The sequence below is a fragment of the Herpailurus yagouaroundi genome, unplaced genomic scaffold (genome assembly GCF_014898765.1).
Source record: "Herpailurus yagouaroundi ecotype Mexico unplaced genomic scaffold, PumYag 159, whole genome shotgun sequence".
Taxonomy (NCBI): Eukaryota; Metazoa; Chordata; class Mammalia; order Carnivora; family Felidae; genus Herpailurus; species Herpailurus yagouaroundi.
The window spans coordinates 10,042,973-10,066,929 of record NW_024412400.1 but is presented as its reverse complement, the minus strand read 5'-3'; the positions used below and the strand labels follow the sequence as shown (position 1 = coordinate 10,066,929).

General features: G+C 44.6%; 3 protein-coding genes and 2 long non-coding RNA genes across 13 annotated transcripts in view; 2 read left to right on the top strand and 3 right to left on the bottom strand.

The window, feature by feature from the left end:
- Nucleotides 1-3,333, bottom strand: part of NKTR (natural killer cell triggering receptor) — a 63,019-nt gene extending 59,686 nt beyond the window's left edge. For 3 of the 5 annotated variants that reach the window (XM_040479926.1, XM_040479927.1, XM_040479928.1), the window contains exons 1-2: nt 3,213-3,327; nt 2,947-3,027 (exon numbers count right to left, since the gene is read on the bottom strand). In XM_040479926.1, coding sequence (XP_040335860.1) covers nt 2,947-3,004 — 58 coding nt within the window. In that variant the 5' untranslated portion in view covers nt 3,005-3,027; nt 3,213-3,327. Of the gene's footprint in view, nt 1-2,946; nt 3,028-3,212 lie in introns of all 5 variants that reach the window. The other 2 variants (XM_040479930.1, XM_040479931.1) reach the window with 2 other exon arrangements.
- Nucleotides 3,334-3,395: 62 nt separating this feature from the next.
- Nucleotides 3,396-12,298, top strand: LOC121033524 (uncharacterized). Its single transcript, XR_005791956.1, has 4 exons — nt 3,396-3,847; nt 8,982-9,044; nt 9,270-10,470; nt 11,200-12,298. It is a non-coding gene; the product is annotated as an uncharacterized LOC121033524 (long non-coding RNA).
- Nucleotides 12,299-14,617: 2,319 nt separating this feature from the next.
- On the bottom strand, nt 14,618-17,463 carry SS18L2 (SS18 like 2). The gene is made up of 3 exons (XM_040479940.1): nt 17,347-17,463; nt 17,004-17,080; nt 14,618-15,167 (listed from the first exon to the last, which is right to left on the bottom strand). The coding sequence occupies exons 1-3, from the start codon at nt 17,413-17,415 to the stop codon at nt 15,080-15,082; spliced, it is 234 nt and encodes a 77-aa protein (XP_040335874.1). The 5' UTR covers nt 17,416-17,463; the 3' UTR covers nt 14,618-15,079.
- Nucleotides 17,416-23,957, top strand: part of SEC22C (SEC22 homolog C, vesicle trafficking protein) — a 34,836-nt gene continuing 28,294 nt past the window's right edge. Inside the window, exons 1-4 of one of the 5 annotated variants that reach the window (XM_040479935.1) lie at nt 17,416-17,528; nt 19,053-19,159; nt 19,932-20,037; nt 21,207-21,325. The gene's annotated coding sequence lies outside the window, so the exon portion shown is untranslated. Of the gene's footprint in view, nt 17,529-17,686; nt 17,920-19,052; nt 19,160-19,928; nt 20,038-21,206; nt 21,326-21,911; nt 22,436-22,675; nt 22,785-23,957 lie in introns of those variants that run through there. The other 4 variants (XM_040479938.1, XM_040479937.1, XM_040479939.1 and 1 more) reach the window with 4 other exon arrangements.
- Nucleotides 19,083-22,759, bottom strand: LOC121033525 (uncharacterized). Its single transcript, XR_005791957.1, has 3 exons — nt 22,651-22,759; nt 20,132-20,294; nt 19,083-19,619 (listed from the first exon to the last, which is right to left on the bottom strand). It is a non-coding gene; the product is annotated as an uncharacterized LOC121033525 (long non-coding RNA).

Here is a 23,957-nt window from a genome sequence, read left to right as displayed (position 1 = left end):
TCTTTGACAAAGCAGGAAAGAATATCCAATGGAATAAAAACAGTCTCTTCAGCAAGTGGTGCTGGGAAAACCAGACAGCAACATGAAGAAAAATGAATCTGGAGCACTTTTTTTTTTACACCATACACAAAAATAAACTCAAAATGGATGAAAGACCTAAACGTAAGACAGGAAAGCCATCAAAATCCTCGAGGAGAAAGCAGGCAAAAACCTCTTTGATCTTTGGCCACAGCAACTTCTTACCCAACATGTCTCCAGAGGCAAGAGAAACAAAAGCAAAAATGAACTATTGGGACCTCATCAAAATAAAAAGCTGCTGCACAGCGAAGGAAACAATCAGCAAAACTAAAAGGCAACCAACGGAATGGGAGAAGATATTCACAAACAACATATCAGATAAAGGGTTAGTATCCAAAATCCATAAAGAACTTATCAAACTCAACATCCAAAAAACAAGTAATCCAGTGAAGAAATGCGCTAAAGACATGAATAGACATTTCTCCAAAGAAGACATCCAGATGGCCAACTGACACATGAAAAAATGCTCAACTCTGGAAAACAGTATGGAGGTTCCTCAAAAAATTAAAAATACAACTACCCTATGACCCAGCAACTGCACTACTAGATATTTATCCAAGGGATACAGGTATCTGTTTTGAAGGGACACATGCACCCCAATGTTTATAGCAGCACTATCCACAATAGCCAAAGTATTGGAAAGAGCCCAAATGTCCATCGATGGATGAATGGATAAAGATATGTTATACATATACGTATACGTATATATATATATGGATGGAACTAGAGGGTATTATGCTAAGCAAAATTAGAGAAAGACAAATATCGTATGACTTCACTCATATGAGGACTTTAAGATACAAAACAGATAAGCATAAGGGAAGGGAAGCAAAAATAATATAAAAACAGGGAGGGGGATGAAACATGAGACTCTTAAATATGGAGAACAAACAGAGGGTTGCTGGAGGGGTTGTGGGGGGGGGCTAAATGGATAAGGGGCATTAAGGATATCTACTCCCAAAATCACTGTTGCACTATATGCTAACTAACTGGGATATAAATTTTAAAAAATGATAAACATGGTTAAAAACAATTTTTTAAAAAGAGATATTTTCACACTGTTCCAAAGGTAAGTCAATAATATTTATGCCACATCCTAAAAAGAGTTTCCTTTTCTTTTGGGTGCTATAAATGTAAATTTGGAAGTACTTTATGTTTATTTCAAAGAGAAAGCAAGTTTTATAATGCATAAAAGATAAAGTAAGTTACATATTGCATTTGTGGAAATGTAATGATAAATGTGACAAGCACTATTTGCTCAATCTGATTTTATGCAACACAGGTAAAAAAAAAACAAAACAATGCAAATATTTAGGGAATTTTGACACCCATCCATGAGCTTCAACTAAAAATTATCGTCTTTTCCATTTACAACCACCACAAAGTGTGAATGAACTGCTCAACCTAATTATATCAATCTCTTCCCAGTGATGTTTCTCTGTCACAGAATGATTGTGGTTATTTTAGGTGATGTTTTTAAACGATAATATTTTGTTAAGATATAATTTTCATACAGCATATTTAATCCTTTCTTAGTGTAAAGTTTTGTGAATACTGACAAATGCATACAGTTCTGCAACTATAACAGTCAAAATAAAGGAAAATCCATCAACCCCCCAAAATATTAAAAACTGAGAATGCAACAAGATTTCTAAGATCATAACATTCCTTTGCTCAAAACCCTTCAATATCTTATCTCAGAGTCAAAGTCCTCACCATGGTCTGCAGCCATTTCCTGCTACTCACATCGCTCTCTACTCCACCAGGGGTTTCCAGCAGTTCCTCAAACATGCAAACACACTCCCTCCTCGGGGCCTTTGTACTAACTTCGGTTGCCAGGAATGCTCCTCAAAGGTATCCACAATGGCTCCCCTCCTCATCTCCTCCAGGTGCCTGCTTAACTGTCATCTCAGAAAAGGCTTTTTCTGACCAACATACTAAAACAGTACCCCTACTATAAGCCACTGTATTTTTCCCCCTTGTTTATGGTCTGTCTTCCCCCAAACAGAATACAAACTACAAGGAAGAGAGTCCTTTGTTTTATTCCTTGCTGTCCTCAGTCTTGAACAGTTGCAGGATCTCAGTAAGAATCTGCTGAACAAGACGCTGCACAAAGACTTTCCAACTAAAACTTCTGTCACAGATACGGGGGTGCGGGGGGGGGGGGGAAGGCTAACAGTTCGGAATCCTGAAGGCTCTGCTACGTAGCAACTACTCTTCAGAAGAAAACATTTTATTCTCAATAAAATATACTCACGAACGGCTGCTTTCCCTAAAGGCGAAGCATTAATGCTACGTGCATTCGTGCTGCAAGCCTGTTGGCACAGACTGCTTTGGTTTAAGTCGCACAAGACTTTCACAAAGTAATTTTCCCACGAACCAAGAAATTCTGGCTAAAGATACTTAAGGAAAAATACTAGTGGGGTTAATCTACTCATGATATATACAAGGCGTAGGAAAGACAATATACGAGTCCAAACCTCACACAGAAAGAAAAATACCAGAAACAGGAATTGGGAGTGTTTGCCCCTAGAGACACTGAGAGAGAAAAAGTCCGAGGATTGTACCCCCTTTATCTTGGCGCCAGGCATGGTACGAACACTCAGTTCGGGGGTGCAGGGCGTAGTGTCCCCGCAAGGGGTCTGGGAGGGCGAGGCCCGGACTCCGAGTAGAATGGGAGTGGTGGATCCGGGCTATAGATTTTCCGTAGAAAATCTCCTTTCCATGGATTTTTCGTTCAGGAGAAAAGGGAGTGCTGACTGCGTCTACCCGCTCCCAAAATGGCTTGGGGGAGGGTTGATGAGGGCAGACCCCTCTCCTTCCCCAGGGACGGTCCAGGCCCCAGCAGGAGCCCAGTCTCCGGCTCACCCGGCTCCCGGTTGATCTCGATGTCGAAGTGGCACTGCGGCCGGTCCTGCGCCCCCATCGCGACCGAGGCGGCGGCAAGAGCTAGGAGAAAGCGGGAGGAAAGCGGTCAGGGCGGGAGCTAGGGCGGAGGCTGGGGCGGAGCCCGCGCCACGGTCGCCTCGCGCCGGCCTGCCTCGACACCACGGGAGGCTGAGACGGGGTCCCCTCCAGCGCCGGGCCTCCCGACTCCCAAGTACCGCGCACACACATGCGGGCGAGCTCTTCACCTGGTTAGCCTCCAGCCTGAGCAGCTCCCCGTAAGCAGAGGAGAAGGCAATGCCACCGCGGCGGTCGGAGCCCAACGCCACTAACCGACCACCACCCCCTCCCCGGGGCCCGGCCTCCCAGTGCCACGCCAAACCCCGCGAGAGTCGGGACAAATACCGCGAGAGCACTGTCTCCATGGGGGTGTTTAACTGAAGGGTGCGCGCGCAGGTGGGCGTGTCTGGGGGGGCTCCAGAGGAGCTTCTGGTCCGAAGCTCCCATACCTGAGCTGGTCCTTTTTTGCCCCGCCCCGGAGTCAGTCGCCCAATCTGGGAGCTGAGATCACGCCTGCACTCTCTACTTCCTCTCGCCCTCCTTCTGGAGCCGTGAGCGTCCGCGCTTTTTCCGGTGTCGCGGTGCTTCCGTGTTGTCTACACCTGTGAGCAAGCTTTGAGAAATTAAGTCGTTGACGTCTAGTCAACCGACCGATCTGTTTGCCTGTTTTCCTTTTCGCAAGGAGTAGTTAAGACGCTCTCCTCCTGTTAGACTGTCTCATTTCAAAAGCCTTTTAGGTTGAGATGTGCGTTCGTTCCCTCTTTGGCTCCAGCGTCCCCGGAGTAGTTTTCTGTTCGTGGCCATTCTACTTCTTTTGTGAAGGGTCAGTTCAAGACCTTTCCCGTTTTTTTATTCCTTTTCGTCTTATTGAATGCGAGAGTTCTGTGTACAAATGTTTTGTTAAACGAGTGAGACGTATATGTTCTAAGTACAAATCTTTTTTTTCATGTGTAATTGCGAATGTTTTCTCCTCAGCTGGGCCTTTTCGTTGTTTAGACGGTGGTTGTGCGAAGCAGTTTTTAATTTTAGTGAAGGCACTTGATCAATTTCTCGTATGGTTTGTGCTCTTTCTGTGCTAAGAAATCTCTGCTTACCCCAAGCTCCTGAAGATTTTCTCCTGTGTTTTCTTCTAGAAGTTTTATAGTCTTAATTTTTGCGTGTAAGAATACGATCTATTGGAATTTTTCATTGTGGTGCCAGGTAGAGGTTGAGGTTCATTTGACATCCCCCCCCCCCCCATGAAAACAGAGTAGTCCCACCACCTTTGTTGAAAAAACTGCGTTTTATCAATTGGATTACCTTGGTTTTGCGACCACTTACTCTATTTCTGCAGTTAACTTTGTTACACTGTTCCATGTACCTATCTTTATGCCTGGGCCACACTGTTTTGTTTTTGTTTTATTTTCTTAAAACTGTAAAATACACATTGCCTAAAATTGTCATTTAACTCAAGTGTAAAATTTGGAGACATTAAGTACAGTAACATTGTTGTGCAATCATTACCGCCAATCTATCCACAGAACATTTTTCATCTTGGAAAACTGAAACTCTGTATCCAACTGTATTCTCCCCTCTACTCAGCCTCAGGCAACCACTCTTTTTTTTTTTTTTTTTTTTACTTTATTATGGTAAGAACACTTAACATGACATCTACCCTCTTAACAGACTTTTAAATGTACAATGTGGTATTGTTACCAGTAGATAAAATGTACAGCAAGTTTTTAGAATTTATTCATCTTTCATAGGTCAATTTTTGTAACCCTTGATAGCAACTGCTTTCCCCCTCTTCCCATCCCCTGGCAACCACTATTTTATTCTTTGAATAAGTTTGACTCTTTTAGTTACCACATACAGGTGGAATCATGCAATATGTGTCTTTCTGTGATTGACCTGTTTCACTTAGCATAATGTTCTCGAGTTTCAACCCTGTTACCACATATTGCAGGATTTCCTTCTCTTTTTTTTTTTTTTTAAGGCTAAATAATAACTGCATTGTGTGAGTATACCATATTTTCTTTATTCACCAGCAGATGGACACTTGGGTTGCTTCTACCTTTTGGCTATTGTGATAATATGGCTATCGGGAGGAGGGTACAAATATTTCTTTGAGAGCCTATTTTCAATTCCTTTGGGTACATACCCAGAAGTGGGATGGCTAGGTCATAAGCTGATTCTGTTTTTATGAGGAACTGCACTATTTTACACACCCATCAGCAATGCACAAGGTTTCAATTTCTCAGCATCCTCCCCAACACTTGTCATTTTCTGTTGTTGTTTTAATAATTGCCATCCTGATGAGTCTGAAGTGGCACACTTTTGATTACTGTAGCTTTAAAGTAAATTTAAAAATCAGGGTCACGGGGCGCCTGGGTGGTTCCGTCGGTTGAGCGTCTGACTTCAGCTCAGGTCATGATCTCGCGGTTCGTGGGTTCGAGCCCCGTATGGGGCTCTGTGCTGACAGCTCAGAGCCTGGAGCCTGCTTTGGATTCTGTGTCTCCCTCTCTCTCTGCCCCTCCCCCACTCATGCTCTGTCTTTCTCAGCCTCTCAAAAATAAAGAAACGTAAAAAAAAATTTTTTTTTTTTAATCAGGGTCACTCAGGTGGTTTCTAATTTGTTTTTGCACTTGTGCCACCTTGTAAAGTACAGAGACTTTCTGCACCACAGTGGAAGTGCTGTCTCTGTCAGGTTGCCATTTCCACCTCTCTAAAAGTCCAGTATCTCTATCAAAGCAACAGTCTCCTGGGGTTCACATTTGTAACCTAGGCTGAATTGAGAAGTTAGTGGTCCTGGGTCTGATTTTGCTTACAGTGTTACAGCTGACCATTTATAGGTTTGGAAAAAAGTGAAATGTACATTGCCTACTTTGAGATGAAATGGGTTGGTAAAACTGACTTTCATACAAAGACTTGTGGAAGGAAGAAAAGCATTGCCATGGGGAATAATTTGTCATTACTATGCTTTGGGGCAGCTGACTTCAATGTAACTAGACTTTAGGGCTCTGCAATGTAGTAGTGTACTTAATTTGGGGAGTATTTAAAATGCATTAAATCTCCTGGAATTCGTTTTTATCTTGCCACTCCACTAAAGTCTCCTTCCTCCCCTCTCCTCCTCCAGTAAAGTCTCCTGATCAAATGATCTGGGGCAAATCACTTTGATCCTGGAATTCAGTGACTTCATCTGGAAAATAAGCAGGATGAAATACATTCTAAGTTCCCTCCTTGCTCAAAATTCTTTTATTCTGTCCTGTGAATTAAAATTATATTTCACATGATTTGAGCATAAGGTATGCTATTCAGTCTGTGGTTAAGGTGAAGGAAATCTTGGGAGAAGGCAGGCCTAGGGCCAGCATGCGCCAAAAGGACTGATACCTCCTCCCTCTTCCTCCAGAGTAGAAAATTCATATCCAAGTTTACAAACTCAGGCTTGATTTGGAGAACCTTAGTAGCAGGAATATTCAGGTGTTGATTCTGAGTTTTAAGCCTTTTACAGTGGGATCACACCAGCAGTTGGCACTTTAATGGATAGGACCCTGGCAAAACTAATCAGGAGTGCTGGCCGGGAAATTTAGATGAAACATAATTTTCTAGAAAAGAGAAATTGCCAAAATTGACTCAAAAGAAATAGAAGGCCTAAATAAACTAGCAACCATTGAAAAAACTGAATTAGTAACCCCTAATTTCTTTCCAAACAACTGTGTAGGACATTTTGACCTAGCCAGATGGGAAATTTGATAATGGTCTAGATAGTAGGTGAAAACAAGGAAACACACTTAATTTTGTTAGCCATCTAATAACGAATAATGAACATAAGGATAATGACATTTTGGTTATGCAAGAAAATGTCCTTTGTTTTTTAGATATAATGAGTGAAACAAATGTGGCTTAATCTTGATAATTGTATCTAGGTGAGAAGTATATGGGGATTTTTGAGCAAGCTATGTTCTCTACTTTTATATTTCTTTGAAATGACTCATAATAAAACCATAGTTTTATTTTGTCTTCCTTTCTGAAAAACACAGGTTCCACATTGGTTCATAGGCACATTTTACCAGACCCTGAAGGATCAATAATCTTTTCTCAATCACAATATTTTAGAAAATGGAAAAAGAGAGCTACCTAACTTATCTTGTTATACCAATACCAAAGACAGGGCAAGAAAGTTATAGACCAATCTCATTATAAACATAGATTTAAAAATCAAATAAAATATTAGGAAATAGAATGTAGCAGCATTTAAACCCCTAAATGTTCCTGACCTAGTTGGCTTTAACTCTGGAAGGCAAAGATGGTTCAAGATCAGAGAATCTATTCATATAATTGATCATATTAACAGAATAAAGAAAAGGCATATGATTATCCCAGTGTATGGTGTACTGGTTATCTATTGCATCTAAGTTCCTTCAGTATATCCACTATAATACACAGGGATCCCTACCAAAGTAACTTTTATGTTTTTATAATTTAGGGAAAGGAGAAAAAATGTGAACAAAAGGGAGAAAAGGAATCCAGTGAGAAGATACATATACAATTCTACCTTATTTGCTTATACCATTTTTTAATTAAAGGATATCCCATATCTTAAATAGGAAATTGTGCAGAAAAGAATTAATAGGCCCAAGACTGCTATCTTTAGAAAAGCCTGCCTAAAAGGCTGCTCTGTGGGTGGAATCAGGGAACTTGAATGGTAATCAATTTCCTATGCTAATTGAAAATTTCAGTTGAATTAGAATGCTTTATTATGCCTGAACTATTTGAGCAAATGATCTGCTGAACACCTGTTTTCCTTCTGTGGATCCAGAAACCGGGTATGTACTAGGCAGAGGATATATACGTATGTGACCAGCCCCCAGTAAGAACTTTTGGCACTCAGTCTCTAATGAACTTCCCTGGTAGACATTTCTCACATGTTGTTATGATTCATCCCTGGAGGAATTAAGCTTATCCTGTGTGATTCCACTGGGAAAGGGACGTTTGAACCTAGTTTCCTCTGGGTTTCACCCCATGTGCCTTTTCCCTTTGCTGATTTGCTTTGTATTCTTTTGCTATAAAAAGTTATAGGTATGAGTATATATGCTGAGTCCTGTGAGTCCTCCTAGCCAATCATCAGACCTGGAGGTAACCTTAGGACCTAAACATAGCAAAAGAAGTATTACCAGAATTTGATAACAATATCTATATTGAAATTTTTAAAATACATTTCTTGAAATCCTAGATTTATTCCTTTATGGAAAACAAGTAGACTTCCATTTTACAGAAAAATGGGCATTTTGAGAGAATAACATTCTCATGATATTAGTCAAGAGCAGATGGGCTTTCCCACGGGAGTCAGGGGACATGGCTGTGGCAGATCCCAGCATATATTCTTATAGCCTGGAAATCTGAGGGGAAGGCACTTTTCCTGCCAGCACCAGTGAGAAAAATCCCAGCGAGAGATCTGTTGAATTGATGAGGTTCATATGTCCATCAGTCTTGATGGTCACAGTAGTGGGCAGATACCGTGACTGATCAGCTTGGGTGGCGCCAATTACCAGGAGAAGCACAGGGGTATGGCAGCACAGAAATGGCCACTGAGGCAATGGCTGCAAACTAAGAAGTCACCTTAATTGTGGATACTACACATCTGTTTGCCTTTTAGGCAAGTGGCTTTTTTGCCACTAACTTGCTTTATTTTTTTATTTTTTTAGTGTTTTTATTTATTTTTGAAGGAGAGAGAGAGAGAGACAGAGCATGAGCAGGGGAGGAGCAGAGAGAGAGGGAGACACAGAATTTGAAGCAGGCTCCAGGCTCTGAGCTGTCAGCACAGAGCCCGACGCGGGGCTCGAACTCACAAACTGTGAGATTATGACCTGAGCCGAAGCCGGACGCTCAACCGACTGAGCCACCCAGGCGCCCCGTCACTAACTTGCTTTAAAGCGTGATTGTATTTTCACACATGTCTAATGCTTCGTCCCCTTCAGCAGGGAGCTTGGCTCCCATCAAATGCATATGAAAAACTCACGACAACAAGCACTTCTTGTCAGGTAGGTTCCTCACTTTATGTTGATCAACTTGTTCTGTGATTGCAAACTCTAAATTGGTCCTAATGATGCTTTTTCTAGACACTAATGTTTGCAAGTAGACAGGGTTTGGGTAAAAAATTATCTGCTCTGGTGCTAACGGAAGCTATATTTGCTAAGCCAGTCCATCTGGGTCTACCTACCAAGGGTAAGGCATTAAACAACTGGTATCTTGGTTATTTCCTTCAGAAGAAGACTCTGAGATGATGGTTTGAGTACAAGTTGAGTGCAAGAAGTGGCCCTAGGAAACTCCATTCAGAGGATGGAGAAGTGAAACAAAGAAGATAGGCAGTAAAGCGTGTGCTACTAGTCAATCGGCTACCATCGTGGGTGATTAGAGCCTAATCCTATGAGGAACTCTGGCAACTAGTACACAGGAAACATCTGGAATTATCCCTACGGAGGGGTGAGGAAGCTGGGATGCTGATGCTCCATCTACTGAGAGTCCTGACTTGAGAAGCTGGTGCCAGCATGGTAATCTCCAGGTTCTTCTGGTCTACGATGCCTGGGCAAGGCAGACGTCTAGTTTTAGAAAAAAGTCCTCAGGAATAAAGATACAGATATGGACTGTTGGGAGTCGGTTGCAGCACAATTAAAAGAGTAAATAAAGTTCAAGAAATGAGCGTGGGATGCTGGTAGCTTCTGCTACAACGGGCAGTTTTTGGTTTGCAGACAAAAGGGTGCTCAGGAATGGAAAAGCATAGACTTTTTCTGTAAGCAGCACTTGCTAGTTTCCACTTGGAATCCCTGCAGCTTCAATATATGGACAATTTCTCAGCATCCTCAGTGCTGCATAGTGCCCTGGTCCGTGCCTGGGCGTAGGCCTCTTTTATGTTGTCAGGCTTATTGGGAGCTCCCTGAAAGCACGACCCAGTGCCCTGTCTCCTCTAGTTTCCTCACTGGAGAACCCAGCACAGGCCTGGCCAAACGAGAACTCACGTTCTAATTGAATTGATGACCACATAGGTGAATACTGCTCTATACATGGACTCAAGAGAGAGAGAGAGAAAAGAAAAGCCAGTTGGAATGAAAAGTCTTTGCATAGCTCTTGCTTCTGCCTGCACTGCTGGGTCCCTTGATGGTCATGTGTCAGATTCCTTGTTGTTCATATCTCAGCTGCAACATCACCTCCCTGGGTCACTCCTGACTCCATTACTTAAAGTGGCCACCCAGACACTCTTTAGCACATTACCTTGTTGTAATTCTCTGCACAGCACTTATTGCCATGTGAAGCTTTCCTTGATGGTTTATATTTTGTTGCTTGTCTCCCCCAGAAATACAGGTTATTTATACCGTGTTGCCTTCTTTATATAAGAATAAAGTTTCCATGAGAGCAATGACATTGTCTGGCTCACTCACTGTAGTACCTTCAGCACACACTAGTGGATCAGTAAGTATTTTTTTTATAAATGAATTTATCACAAACAGAAATGAAAACAAACAACTTCCCTTTGGGCCCTAGACTCTTATTAAAAAGATTTACAATAGGACACCTGGGTGGCTCAGTTGGTTAAGTCTCTGACATTGGCTCAGGTCATGATCTCACAGTTTGTGAGTTCGAGCCCTGTGTCGGGCTCTGTGCTGACAGCTCAGAGCCTGAAGCCTGCTTCCGTTTCTGTGTCTCCTCTCTCTCTGCCCCTGCCCTGCTAGTGCTCTCTCTCTCTCTCAAAAATAAATAAACATTAAAAAAATTTTTTAAAAGATGAAAAGATTTAGGAAGGAAAGAAATGTCCCAGTGACTGAATGGAATGTCTAGATTCCGGAAGAATCTGTGGGATTTTCATTTGGAAAAGAGGTAACATAACTTCTTAAAATCGCTTTTATTAAAATAGAATCAAAACAATATATGTGTGAGGTAGAGTAACAACAAAAATGAAGATACTATGTGTCCAGCTTAAGAAATATAGTCAGGATCACCTTTAGTAATGGATGTTTATTACAGAGGCTCAAGAGTATATGAGATAGCACTGAACATCATTTCCTCCCTAGCCATATTGTTACTTATGGTCCCCAAAAGTCAGACTGCAATGTCAAAAAGCCTCATGAGGAAGTGGGAAAAAATAGCTTAACATTTTGTGGAATAAACCTGACTTCAAATTATCTGCTCTCTTTGTTTTAGCTGCCATATCCTCATCTCGGGAGAAGGTGATAATGACATCAGTCGCCACAGTTGCAAATCCTGGGAAGCAGGCTTGAAAACCCAAGAGAAAGGCCCAGGCCCTATGTAGGCTTTTGGGAGATCAGCTTGACCCCGAGAGCTGGAAAAGGGCTGACAGGCAGAGTGGAGGCTTAATCTTGAAGCAGGAGATCCTCTGAGAAAAGCGGTTAATACAGTCTGGTCAGGTTTGGTCTTTACCTTTTTAAATCACCTTTCACAACTATATTGAGTTCTGGGTCCCCTAAGAGGGATGGTAGGTGCTTCCCTCTGAAGCAGACTGGTAGAGATGGGCTGGGGCGTGTACCCTAACAGCTAAGTGGCCTGTGCCAACTTCTCCAGTGTGTCTCTCCAGAAAAGGGCCCTCTGGAGAGTCTGGCAATTTTCTGGCAATTCGGGTAAACTGTGGCTTAAACAGACTTGGCTGTTTCCAGAGGCCTCTGATTTGCCCTGATTCAGTTGTCTACATGCGGACTGACATATCCTTCCAAGAGACGAAAAGAGGGGAACACAGCAGGTCACCAACTCCTTCCCTCTAAGGGGGAACTGGACTTTGTCTTTACGGCTATTCCCCCTACTGCACAGGAAGCTACCCTAAACTGCCATAGGCCACACCGGCGTGCTCAGAACCCATACACTGGAACCTCCAATGCTCTGTCACAGACCCTTGCCTCCCGTGCCAGTAGTGGACAGTTCCTACAAGGTCAGACTCACATTGTGCTAGCAGAAGCCCATCGGAGGGGCTGCCATGCAGCTTTTTACTTTCTTCCTCCTCTGACATCTAGGGCCCACTTGGCCACAAAGGCTGCTTGTTAGTACAGAGGAGCTAACTCCCCTGGAGGCAACCCCAGCCAGGGTCTCTCAGGCAGACACTTCTGAGACGTTTGTATGCTTTTAGGTCCATCCTTCTGACCCCTGCCCCAGAATTGAGCCTTTATTGCCTATAGCGGTGACTTTGATAACACACTTGTTTAGCGGCTTTTCCTTCTTCTCTGTCTCATCGTCCTCATGGCCTTATTCCTGTTTCCTGAGATCACCTCCCAAATAAACTATCTGCACCCAAGGCATTGTCTCAGCCTCTGTTTTAGGGGAGGTCCAAACTGAAACATCAGCTGGCATTTTTATTCCAGCTCGAGCCAAGCCCTATGTGAACAGGTCAAGCTGCCTAGTAAAGGGGGCAACTGCCATCCAACTCCAGCTGATGGTTGCCATGTGGACCTGCAGGCCCAGCACTGCTAGAAATTCAGGCTTATTGGGAGACCCTCTTTAAATGTTAGCACCTAATTCAAAACTAAAAACATTGCATTGTGCCCACCATATCTGCTAAACAGATCAGGCCCATGAGCAGACCACATCGCATAGAGTATGGGCACCAACCCCATGAACAGTGGGGGAAGGAGTCGTTCATTAATGGACTAGAACTCTAAGGATGGAAGAATGGGGGAATGAGGAAACAAAGAACTGGCTTCTTCCCAGATTAGAGAAGGGCCAGAAAGGGCCAGAGCCCTTAGATAACACATCAGAGCTAACACACATTGAGTGTTTACTATGTGCCCAGCTCTCAACCACATTACCTCAATCTTACAACCTCAGGAGGCAGATACTACTTTCATTATCATCGTATTATAGGTGAGGAAGCAGCGGTCAGAGGTTATGATAGAGTTGGGACTCAAAATGAGGCCTCTCTAGGTGACAACCCTTAACTCCTGCCAAAGGAGCCAGGCACTGGAGGTTTTAATTTTGGGTTCACTTAGGAAAATCTCCTCGCTTCATTTTACAGAGAAGTCTCAAAGAGGGAAAGGTCTTTATTGGACAAAGCTAATAAAGGCAGGAGGGATGATAAAATAGAAAATCACCGGTATGCAATCCCTAATGAAATAATAGATCAAAGCTAGGCAGATCATAATTTAAGTCAAAGACTATTGGGCACTTGATGGATAAATCAGGTCGTTCCTGATATAATGCAGAAGCAAGTACCCCTCACCTCCTATGTTGTATACTTGCCAAAAATACTAGAATCTGAGTCTGAATGAGCCTCTAGATCTACCAGTTTACAGGAAAAGTGGGCAATACTGGGACATATTTAATAACATCATAGGGATGCAACTAGGCAGATCCAGAACATGATTAATTTTAGGGCATATCACCTAGTTTTGCCAACAAATGGCAATGAAGACAAGAAGGGGAACTGCTAAGTATTTTTACAGTGATTTAAGGGATGTCAACAAAATGCAGCGTTATGAAACTTGTTTGGACCCAGAGTTAGACAAGTCAACAAAAAGACATTTTGTGATAATTGATGGAGTTCAGGACATGCTACTCCAAAATGTGACACTTTGGTGGACTGAATATTTTAAGCTGAAGGAATCTGAAAAATGAGATGCTGGAAGGATTTTCTGACCTCCCAAGAAGCAAGGTCATGAGACCCCATGTGAGAAGTGCCCTCCTTATACCCAGAAGAAAGGAGCATCTTTATCTTTTAAAAAGGAGGGACACTGAGATTTTGAATGAAAAGGCCATGCTAAGTTCCCCTAATTTACTACGCTGCACTCATACCCTACTGTTCCACCCACAGTTTTCCACAACTTTCTACTTTTCATCAAATCTAATATAAAAATGTTCAGGTTTAACTGGTTTTTTGGGTCTTCATTTCCTTATGAAGCCTTCCCATGTCACATCAAACTTAACTTATATGCTTTTCTTCTGTTAACCTGTCTTTTATTATAGAGGCCCAGCCAAGAACCTTAAAAAGATAGGTGGGAAAAGATATTTTTAAAAAGTATTTTAAAAGAGGGGCGCCTGGGTGGCTCAGTTGGCTAAGCGTCCGACTTCGGCTCAGGTCACGATCTCACAGCCCGTGAGTTCGAGCCCCGCGTCAGGCTCTGGGCTGATGGCTCAGAGCCTGGAGCCTGCTTCCGATTCTGTGTCTCCCTCTCTCTCTCTGCCCCTCCCCCGTTCATGCTCTGTCTCTCTCTGTCTCAAAAATAAATAAACGTTAAAAAAAAAATTTAAAAAGTATTTTAAAAGATATTAGATGATATTAAATAATTAAGAATTACTATTGATTTGGTTAGCAATGATAACGGTGTTGTCACATATATACATATTTTTAAGGCATGTATTCATTGTTGAGGGGTGGGGAGGGATAGAGACAGGAAGACACAGGATCCCATGCAGGCTCCAGACTCTGAGCTGTCAGCACAGAGCACGATGCAGGGCTCGAACACACAAACCGTGAGTTCATGACCTGAGCCAAAGTCAGACGCTTAACTGACTGAGCCACAGAGGTGTCCCGTTGTTACATATATTTTTAAGTCTTCACAGTTTTTCCAGAAGACCAAATGGAACACTTATTATATGAAAACCTCTATACCTCAATAGGAGTCTTTCATGGAAAGGCAAGCTTTATTTCAAAGCAACCTGAAAAAAATCGTCAGGTCCACAACTACAAACTGGTAGGAGGGAGCACACAGTTACACATCCATTCGGCAGGGCCTCAGTTAGGAGTCTTGCCAATTCCTGTTGATTGCCCAACATCTATTCGGTTTCCTCTTCAGGTTGAAACTGAAAAGGTTGAATTGGAGATGCCCATGATATCTTTGTTATCGAAACATCCAAACAGGAAAGAGGACATCTGGAGTCAACTTAATCTGCTTAATTATTAAAATAAGTATTTACGCTGCGAATACAGTTAACTTAGTAGCTTTCTTCACCTTTTCACATTTTTAAAAGAGTCACAGAGGTTTCATTCATGTTTCAAGCAGTTGAGTTGGTAAAAATCCTATCTCTACTTCATAGGAAATGGGTTACCCTCAATTACTCCTTATGAGAGCCAGCTGAAAGATTATTCCATTGGTTTTGAAGGGCTGGTGGGGTTGGCATCTGCGATGGTAGCCAAATAAATGAGATTTCTGTGTAACACATGCTGGTACCTATGGGTAAAAAACGGGCAAAAATCAGAGGCTTGTTTTTACTGAACACTAACAAAACACTGGAAAGGAATTTACCCACCCTAGTGGAATGGCTCATCTATTGTTTAGATGATTTAGTATCATCAACCTCCTTATTTAACACCAAGGAAAATATATCCAGCTTCTTACCTGTTTGCGCTTATAGTTCCATGGCTACCTCTCTGGGTCAAACCACTCCCCTTCTTGCCTAGGCTATTGTATCGGGCCAGTCTCATAACTGGTCTCCCTGCTCTACCTTTGACTCCTAAGTAGCAACCTAAGGGATCATTGTACAGTATAAGTGAAGACTTGCAATACCTCTGATTAAAACCCTCCAAAAGCTCCCATCTCATTCTGAGTAAAGCTGAGCTCTTCCAGCCCTTCTGATGGCCTGCAAGGCTATAAGATTGGGGCCTCCAGTTATGTCTCTGATCTCAGCTCCTACCACTTTCCCTTTGCTCACTGAGTTCTGGCTGCAGTGTCCTCCTTGCTGTGATTTGAAGATAACCAGCATGTCCTAGCCTAGGGGGCTTTTCCACCTGATGCTGACTCTGCCTCACAAATCTATATAGCTGGCTCCCTCACCTCTGGTGTCTGCTCAAATGTCGCATCAGATATACCCTGTGTAAAATGGCATCCCTTCTCCCTCACTTACCCTGGTTTATTCTTATTCAAAGCACTTACTACTATGTGCCTAATTGTATGATTTCCTCCTTCCAGCTTCTGGAGTCTAGAATGTAAACTCTGTAAGAGCAGACAAGGTACCTGATTTGGTAAAAAGCAAAGCTGGTTTTGGTACTGATTCCCCAGTAGCTGAAACAGTGTCTGGTACTCAGTAGTACTTATAGAATGTCTGTTGAACAAACTTAAAGGGACAAAGCACTTCAAAGGTATCAATGTGAGCTTACTATAGTAGTGATTCTCAATCAGGTGACAGAGTTCTCTACCTAGGAAGGCAAATCAGACTAGGAGGGCAGGAAGCATGGCCTATGCAATGTGAAAAAGCCCACCAGGAAATTTTGATAACTTTCTTATGCATAGGTTGAGAATCGCTACACCAAATGGAATGTTTTGCAACTTCTATATAGAAAAATGAGAATTTACTATAAACTGTAAAAAAGCAAATTGTCAGATGCCAGAATCAAATGCAAAGACTTACACAAAGATACCTCTACTATTCCATTGAGCTATTCAGTGAGGGATTGTGGGTGATTTTTTTAGGGGGTGGGAAAAGCATGGCTTTCTTAAACATGTCTTCAGTAAGAATGAAATAATATAATAATAAACGGAGCATAATTCCTGGACTACATTTAGAAAGACTATTTTCTCTCATTTTGGTATATAACTAGAAAACACATTCAATTACTGTGCTGAATGTGCCTTTGGCTTAACTTGTAAGTCTTTTATGGTCCTTGTGTGCATTACAGACTGCGAGTTAGAAAATGAAAGGGAACTAACTTAACAGTCAAATGGTCTGACCCCCTCAGAAAAAAGATGAGCTGAGGATCCATGATGAGCAAGGGGCCACAGCGCTCATCTCCCGAGACTAGTTTTCCACGTGATCTACTCCCCACCCCTGTTGTCATCAACTGACATGTCTACCTGAAGGAAGTTTGCAGTGAGCATAATTCAAATTCAGAGAGGGTGCCACATCTGACTCCAGGCTTCACAATGTGCTGTCTGTGTGGTTTGGAGCAGGTAAGTAACCTCTGAGCCTCATCGGGGATCAGTCACCCAAGACTCCTAGTTGAGGTCAGCTTGCTGTATCACCACACTGGTTTATCCTCTCAAAAGTTGGGAGGAGGGGCGGGTACTTACTGGACGCACTCATTCGCCCGGCCTTTGTTCTGATACTCCACGATACAGCGGATGAGCTGGTCATTCTCCTCCAGGAGCTGAAAGACCAGAGAAAGGGTCAGCGCAGTGCGTCATCGGGACGGCCAGGCACACTGCCCCCTAGTCTCTTCAATGCGGGGCTGTACTGCCCCAGTGTTCTTGCCGACTTCGTTCCGGTCTCACGCCACACCGCTGCAAGCCAAGCCCCTACGCAAACCCACCACAAGCCTCAACTGGGATGCTGCTCACTCTAGGAAGCTTCCCGAACCCGAACCCTTTCAAGATCTCAACCAAGGAACTTCTCTCCGCCCTCGTTAGCGCTCACCCGCTGGATCGTCTCCTGATTAACTTCCGCCTTGCCTTTCAGCCAGTCCGGTACGAAGGCCACCGACATCCCGAGAAGCCAGGTTGGAACCCGGTCTCAGGCCCTGAGGACCCCCGTGCATCTAAACCGGAGCCAACCGGCAGCCCCAGGCGCACTACTACTGAAGCAGGGACCCATGTTAGGTGGGGCCTACACTCTCGACGTTGATTGGGTCCTCCCGGTGACTGGGAACAGACGGAACGTCCTTTGTGATTGGGCGCGCAAGAGCGATGGTCAGAGCGTCAGCCTCGGTCCCGCCCCCTGGGGCTCCGCGCTGTAGGCGCTCGATTGCATTTGCGCAGTCTGGAGAGCTAGCCTCGGGGGCGGGGCTGGGCGTCAGCTCCTCGCCTTTTAGGCGCTGGGTAGTCTATCTGCAGGAGCATCTTGCGTTGGGTCACACGGGTATTGTGGCTGGAACCCAGATATCTGGCTCCAAGTCCACTCCTCCCCATTTCGACATCACTCTGGTGCCTCCAGATACGCGTCTGGAACGTGAACCCTGGCCATTGCCTCCTGCCAAGCCAAACCCTGCAGGTAGTAGGAAAACACTGCTGTTAGCTTTATTCTTTGCTGAGGAAGAAACTTGTATCTACACCTATTTTTCCTTTGGGTAGTAATAAAGCTCACTAGGTTTACGGCCCTAAAAAGAACTGTTATTTTCTCCATTTTACAGATGAGAAAATAGGTTAAGTAACCTGCCCAAGATCTCACAGCCACTAAGGGCAGAGCCAATATCTGTACACGGGTAGTATGGCTTTAGAGCCCTCGTTCTTAACTTACTACTCCATACTGCCTATGCACCATACTGCAGAGGTGGCTTGCTGCAAGATAAAAGAAGGAAGCTGGTCCTACCCTCCTGGGCCACATAGTTACTGCTGGCAACCGCTGACACTCTGAAGTGGTTGAGTCTTCTCTCTTGTTCAACCCATCCATTACGGACATGGGAACAAGGCTGGATTTCCCTGCAGCACAGGGTGAACAGCAGCCACATCATTTAGGAGGAAGATCTTCGAAGCCTTTACTCAAAAGGGATCTGGGGGGGGGGGGGGCAATTCTGCCTCATAGAGCTTCATTTCCCTGAGTAGTGGCCCTGATCCAGAGCAGGCTCATCTCCTTTGCTGGGCTCTCCCTCCACAATTCCCTTAGTCAACCCTGTGAGGAGGCAGCTTTCATTCCATTTCACAGAGGAGTAAAACCCAGTGAGAAAAGTGGGGCAACATACCTGAGCTGGACCAGGACTTCAGGGCTTCCTGGTTCCCAAGCCTGTACTATTAACCCCAGCAAGGCTCTCTCCCTGGGGAAAGTCCCCAAAGGCTCCACAGAAAACAGACAGATGTCTCAATATGAAGAGGAAGTAGAGGTTACCCAGGTGACTGGTCCCCAGAGTCTGGACTTTCTCCTAGGAACCATGGAAGCTATAGACAGTTTTAGGCAAAAAAGAAGTGAAGTCAGAGATGCATTTTAGAGTTTTCCTTAAAAAACAAGCAAACAAACAACTACAGAGAAGGCTACTTGCTGCAGGTGTGCAGGCCGGAAACGGTGGAGGAGTGAAAAAAAATGTGTGCATTTGAAAGACATTCGGAATAGACTTGCCAGGTCTTAGTGAATTAATGGAGGAGGGAGGGAGAAGGAGTAATTAGGGATGACTTCTGGTGTCTTGGTTTGAGCAACTGAGAGACTGGTGATGCCATTTTTGGAGACAGGGGACAGTGAAGGAGAAGTTGGAGTGGAAGTGAGAGAGTGATCAATTCAGCCGTGGACACGTGCATGCAAGGTGATGTCAGACGGAGATGTAGAAGTCTATGGCTGGCTATTTGGGTCTGGAACTCAGGGTCAAGGGCTGGGCTGGCGATATAAGCTTTGAGGGGCATCACTTGTGGAAGTGGAACCATGCAGTGGATAAGACTGCCCAAGGAGAGTGACTTGGTTTCTCTCATGGCCAAGGAAAAGAGGCTACAGAGAAGCATGGGGGAGGGGTGGGGAGACTAGAGATATAAGAGGAAATCAGGTGGGGGCGGTCATATAAAAATAAGAGTGACTGAGGAAGCAAGACAGGACAGCAATGACAAATGCTGTTGAAAGGTCAAGCAAGGTAAAGACTAGAACTTTAATGTCTTTAATGAAGGAGGTTTCAGTGATGTGGTGAGGCAGAAGTGAGAATTTCCAGGGACTATGAAATATAGGAAAGATGAAGCAAATGGAGTCTTTAGAGCAGGCCACTGTTTCCAAGAAACCTGGCAATAAAGGGGAAAAAGGAAAGAAGGTGGTAGAGGGACAGAAGTTGGTGGGAACTGAGGGCTATTATTTTAATGGCTGCTCTTTCCTCGGTGAAGGGGGCACCTGGGAGGCTAGAGGGATCTTGAAGAGTGGTAGATCTGGGGAGCATGCAGGAGATTTTGAGGTTGGTGTTGGGGAGAGCTGGAGACAGAGCCAACCCAGCAAACATGGGACTGCCGGGCAGTGTTGGGGACCTGGTGGAGGCTGGCGAGGTACATACATAGCACTGATCTGTATGGTTGTGCGATTTTTTTTTTTTTTCCCAGCAGCACTTCCAGCTCAGGGGCTTATTTAGAGAAGCCAGAAGATTGGATTTTTTTCCTGAGTTGGAGTGCTCCCAGGCAGATGTGACAGAAGAAAAACTGCACAATGGAGGTAAGCATATTGTGAAGAATGTGATGGAAATGATAAACCCTGCGCTTTCAGTGGATGGAGAAGGAAATAAAGATTGGAGAAAGGTGATACATACAACAAAGTAGAAGGACAAGTGGACTGGAGGCTTCCACAGGCCAGGCAACAGTGGGCAGAATTCTAAGAACAGCCAAGGGACAGTCAGAGATCAGGTGTCTGCGTTTACAACTTCAGAGGTGGAGCTCTTCTTCTGTGGTGATACAGCAATCTAGGGTGTGAGCCTGGAAGTAGAGGAATGAAGAAGGCTGGAAAAGAAAATCTCTGGAGCCTGGAGTCAAAATGACCAATGACTGGAGAGAAGGGCTAGGACTCCAGACACCACATCTTACCCCTGTAGCCCAATCCACTATGGTGCCTGAGCCACTCTCTCTGCACCCGTCAGAGAGCACAAAGCCCTGTTATAAAGCACTGACATAGCAGGTTTTGAGAGCCTGAGGCTCCACATTCAAAAACTCTTGGTTTTTGTGGGTCTGGCACCAATTTTTCCTTCCCCATTTAAGCCAGAGTTTTGTTTTCATGACCTGTGGTGACAAGAACAGGTCTTCATTCACCTGCGAATACACTTTGAGAGGGAATCCCAGTGATTCCCTCACATTCAGTGAGGAGGTTTCAATCTCTGTTATCAATCAAATCTCATTGCTTTTATCTTTTGTGCCTTTTATGACCTAGCCTCATGATCACTTGTCACACAGGCCAACCCTGACTCAATGTGGAGGAGACCACGCAAGAGTGTGAATACCAGGAGGTGGGGATCCCTGGAGGTCATCTGTTTTCATTTTGTAATTTTTCTCTGGCTATGTAAGGCCTGCTTCAGTTTCTACCCATGTGGTGATGACTTTCAAAAGTTGACGTCTAGCCCAGACCTGTACCTGTACATTCAACTGCCTACATTGACATCTGGACCAGAAGTCTCTAGGCTACCTCAAATTCAACTTGTCTGAGATAGAACTAGAGATCATTTTTATTTCCAAAATCAGATCCTCTTCCAGTTTCTCTGTATCTAGGAACCCCTCCACTATCTACGCATTCACTCAAGGCTGAACAGTGGCATTATCCTTGAAGCCACTTTGTTACTCTTTCACATCCAGTTCGTCACCACGTCTTGTTGATTTTGTTCCTACATGTCTCTGCAGACTGTCCAGTTCTCCTCCTCTTCACCATCGCTCCAGTCCAAGTCTAAGCGAGCTCCAGCTTCATCGTCTTTTGCCCAGATGACTGCATTGGCTTCCCAGCTGGTCCTACCAGAGCTTCTGTGAGCCTTTTTCATTTTGATCTTAACTTCAGCAGCCAAAGTGATTTTACACAAGATAAATTTTATCAGTTTCCCACTGTCCTAAACTTTCTAGCATGGCCTACAAAGGTCTTACCTGGTCTTAGCTCTTCTATTCTCTCTAGTGGCTCTCACCCTATTCCTTACTCTCTAAACTCTCAGTTCCTTTTCTTGTCTTTTTTTTTTTTTTGGTGTGGCAAAATATACATAACTTAAAATGTACCATCTTAGCTATTTTTAAATGTTCTGTGACATTTAAAAATTTACATTATTGTGCAGCTATCACCACCATTCATTTCCAGAACTTTTTCATATTCTCCAGCTGAAATTCTGTGCCTGTTAAACACTAGCTCCTCATGCACCACCTTTCTTTTCATCCGTCTAAAGGAGCCCTGCCGCTTTCTTGTTCTTTATACACAAACCGCCCTCTGTCTGAAACACTCCTTTTTTCCCCTTTGCCTAGTGAGCAACCAGTCAGCTATAGTGTCACGTTCTCAAGGAAGCCTCCTCGGACTCCCAAGTTCAGACCAGAAGCTCCTGTAACTTCTCTCAAAAACCTTGTTCCTCTCGGAAGAGCACACATCTCATTTTGTATTTCAACACATGTTGTGTAATTGTTTAATTGATGAGTGCTTTCGCTCTGCCTTCTCTTAACATAGTGTTTAGTGTCAGGAGTTCCTCACTGTGTCCCCCACCGCCAGGCATAGTGCCTGGCACACAGCAGGTGCTCAAAATGTGTTGGGCGAAAAATAAATGGACGAGTTCCGCTTCCCTGCATTGGGCCATCCATCCGTGTGACACCTGTGAGTGCCTCCACCCCCAGACTGGGGTGTGTCCCTCCAGGGTCGGACTTTAGCACCTCATCCAGGCTGGCAGGAGGCTGTGCTCTTTGGTTTGCCTATCTCGGACTTCCCGCCCAGCTGCGCAGACGGCAGAACCCACAGCGGGGGCGTGTCGCGGACTTACGCAGAACCTCCCTGTCTCGGCACGTCAGTTCTGTACTCTACCCCAGGAGGAATCGGGCTTAGACCTAGAAGTTTCCTCGCACCTCCGGACGTGGGAATTACACGCTTGAACGTCAAACCCAAGCGGGTGAGAGCCAGCAGATGGGAAGAAAGCTGGGAGGAGCGCGCGCCCCTGCCACTCCCCCTGTGCCTTTGGGTGGCAGCCCTTTAAGAACTAGCTAATTCGGGACTCCTCCGGGGCTGGGCGGGGAAGCCACTCCAGGATTGGCCGGTTCGGGTGCGGGTGTCGCTTAGCAGCTGCAAATAGGGATTCAAGGTTCGGGCATGCGCACCATCGCCTACCTGCGCCTGGGCCGCCAGTGACCTGGGCCGGGTCCGCCCGGTGGGCTGAGGTTGCAGAGGAGGCGGCGGGTGGTACGGCGGTGAGGCGGCGCGACGGGCGGGCGCCGACTCCCGGAGGCCGCCGTCGGGGCGAGGTGAGGGCTGGCGGGCGGAGTCGGGTGCCGCGGCCCGTTAGCGGAAAGCAGGCGGGGTCGGGTGTGGCGCAGGGCGGGCCTGGAGGTGGAGGCGGCCCCGGGCCCGCCCCGCCCTCAGGCCCGACTTAGCCCCACCCGGTTTCGTGGGTCTTCCCCGAGTCGCCTGTCCCCCTTTCTTCCCCGGGCGGCTCTCTGGACTCGGGGACAACCGGGGCGCGCCTGCTGGAACCCTAAACTGACTGACGCGCGTGGAGCGCTGCTCCCAGTGGGAAGAGAAGGGGTGTGTCCAAATGAGAGAGGGGACGATTTCCTTGATTATCCTTGATTATCCACGAAGCCCCGGTCTGAGTACTGTTTAATTTTAATAGCAAACTTCCCTTACCATGCCGAAATTATACGACTTGGTTTACCAAATACTGGGTGCACTGGACCAGCTTTTCCGAACATTAGATGTAGGAGGTGATGCACATTTGTGTCCATTACAGGCTTACCTCTAGACCTCCAGAGACAGAAGGATAAAGCACTCTGGGAAAAATGAGGTTTTTAGAAATCAAAACCACAGAAGAATTATTCCTAGTGGCGAAAAGTATTTGGTGACATTTGTTACATGGTCAGAACAAAAAAGTAAAGCTCAGGCCAATGGATAGGGTAAATCTTAATTAAATTTTACAAAGGAATTAACCCCGATAAAGGTAATTTTAGTAAAATTAAAATGTAAATAATTGAAGGTGGTTTCATATTGGTAAATAGAATTAAATCGATATAATAGAGTTTGCTCTGGAAAATACATTGTAGACAATGCGGTTATAGCTCTGTTTGTCTTTACAACACAGAAGACATCTTGGAGTCCGAAAGTTTTATTCTCAGAAAGAGCCTCAGAAACAAGCTGCATCCAAAAGGTGATTGAGGGTCAGAGAGGAAAATTGGCTTCTTCAAAGTAACACAGCGAGTAAGGAGTAATTGTAACAAGTGTGACGCTAGGCCTCTGCTCCTTTCTATTAACAGGTCTCTGATTAGTTGGGTAGTAATGCTCTAGGAGAAAGAGAAAATAGAAATAGGGTAGCTGTGATCCCCAAAATTGGATTTAGAGAGGCAGAGTATATTGAAAAGATTGCATAGGCTTTCAGATGTTTTCAGTAAGGAAGTTTGGGTTTGAAACCTGGCTCTCTCGCT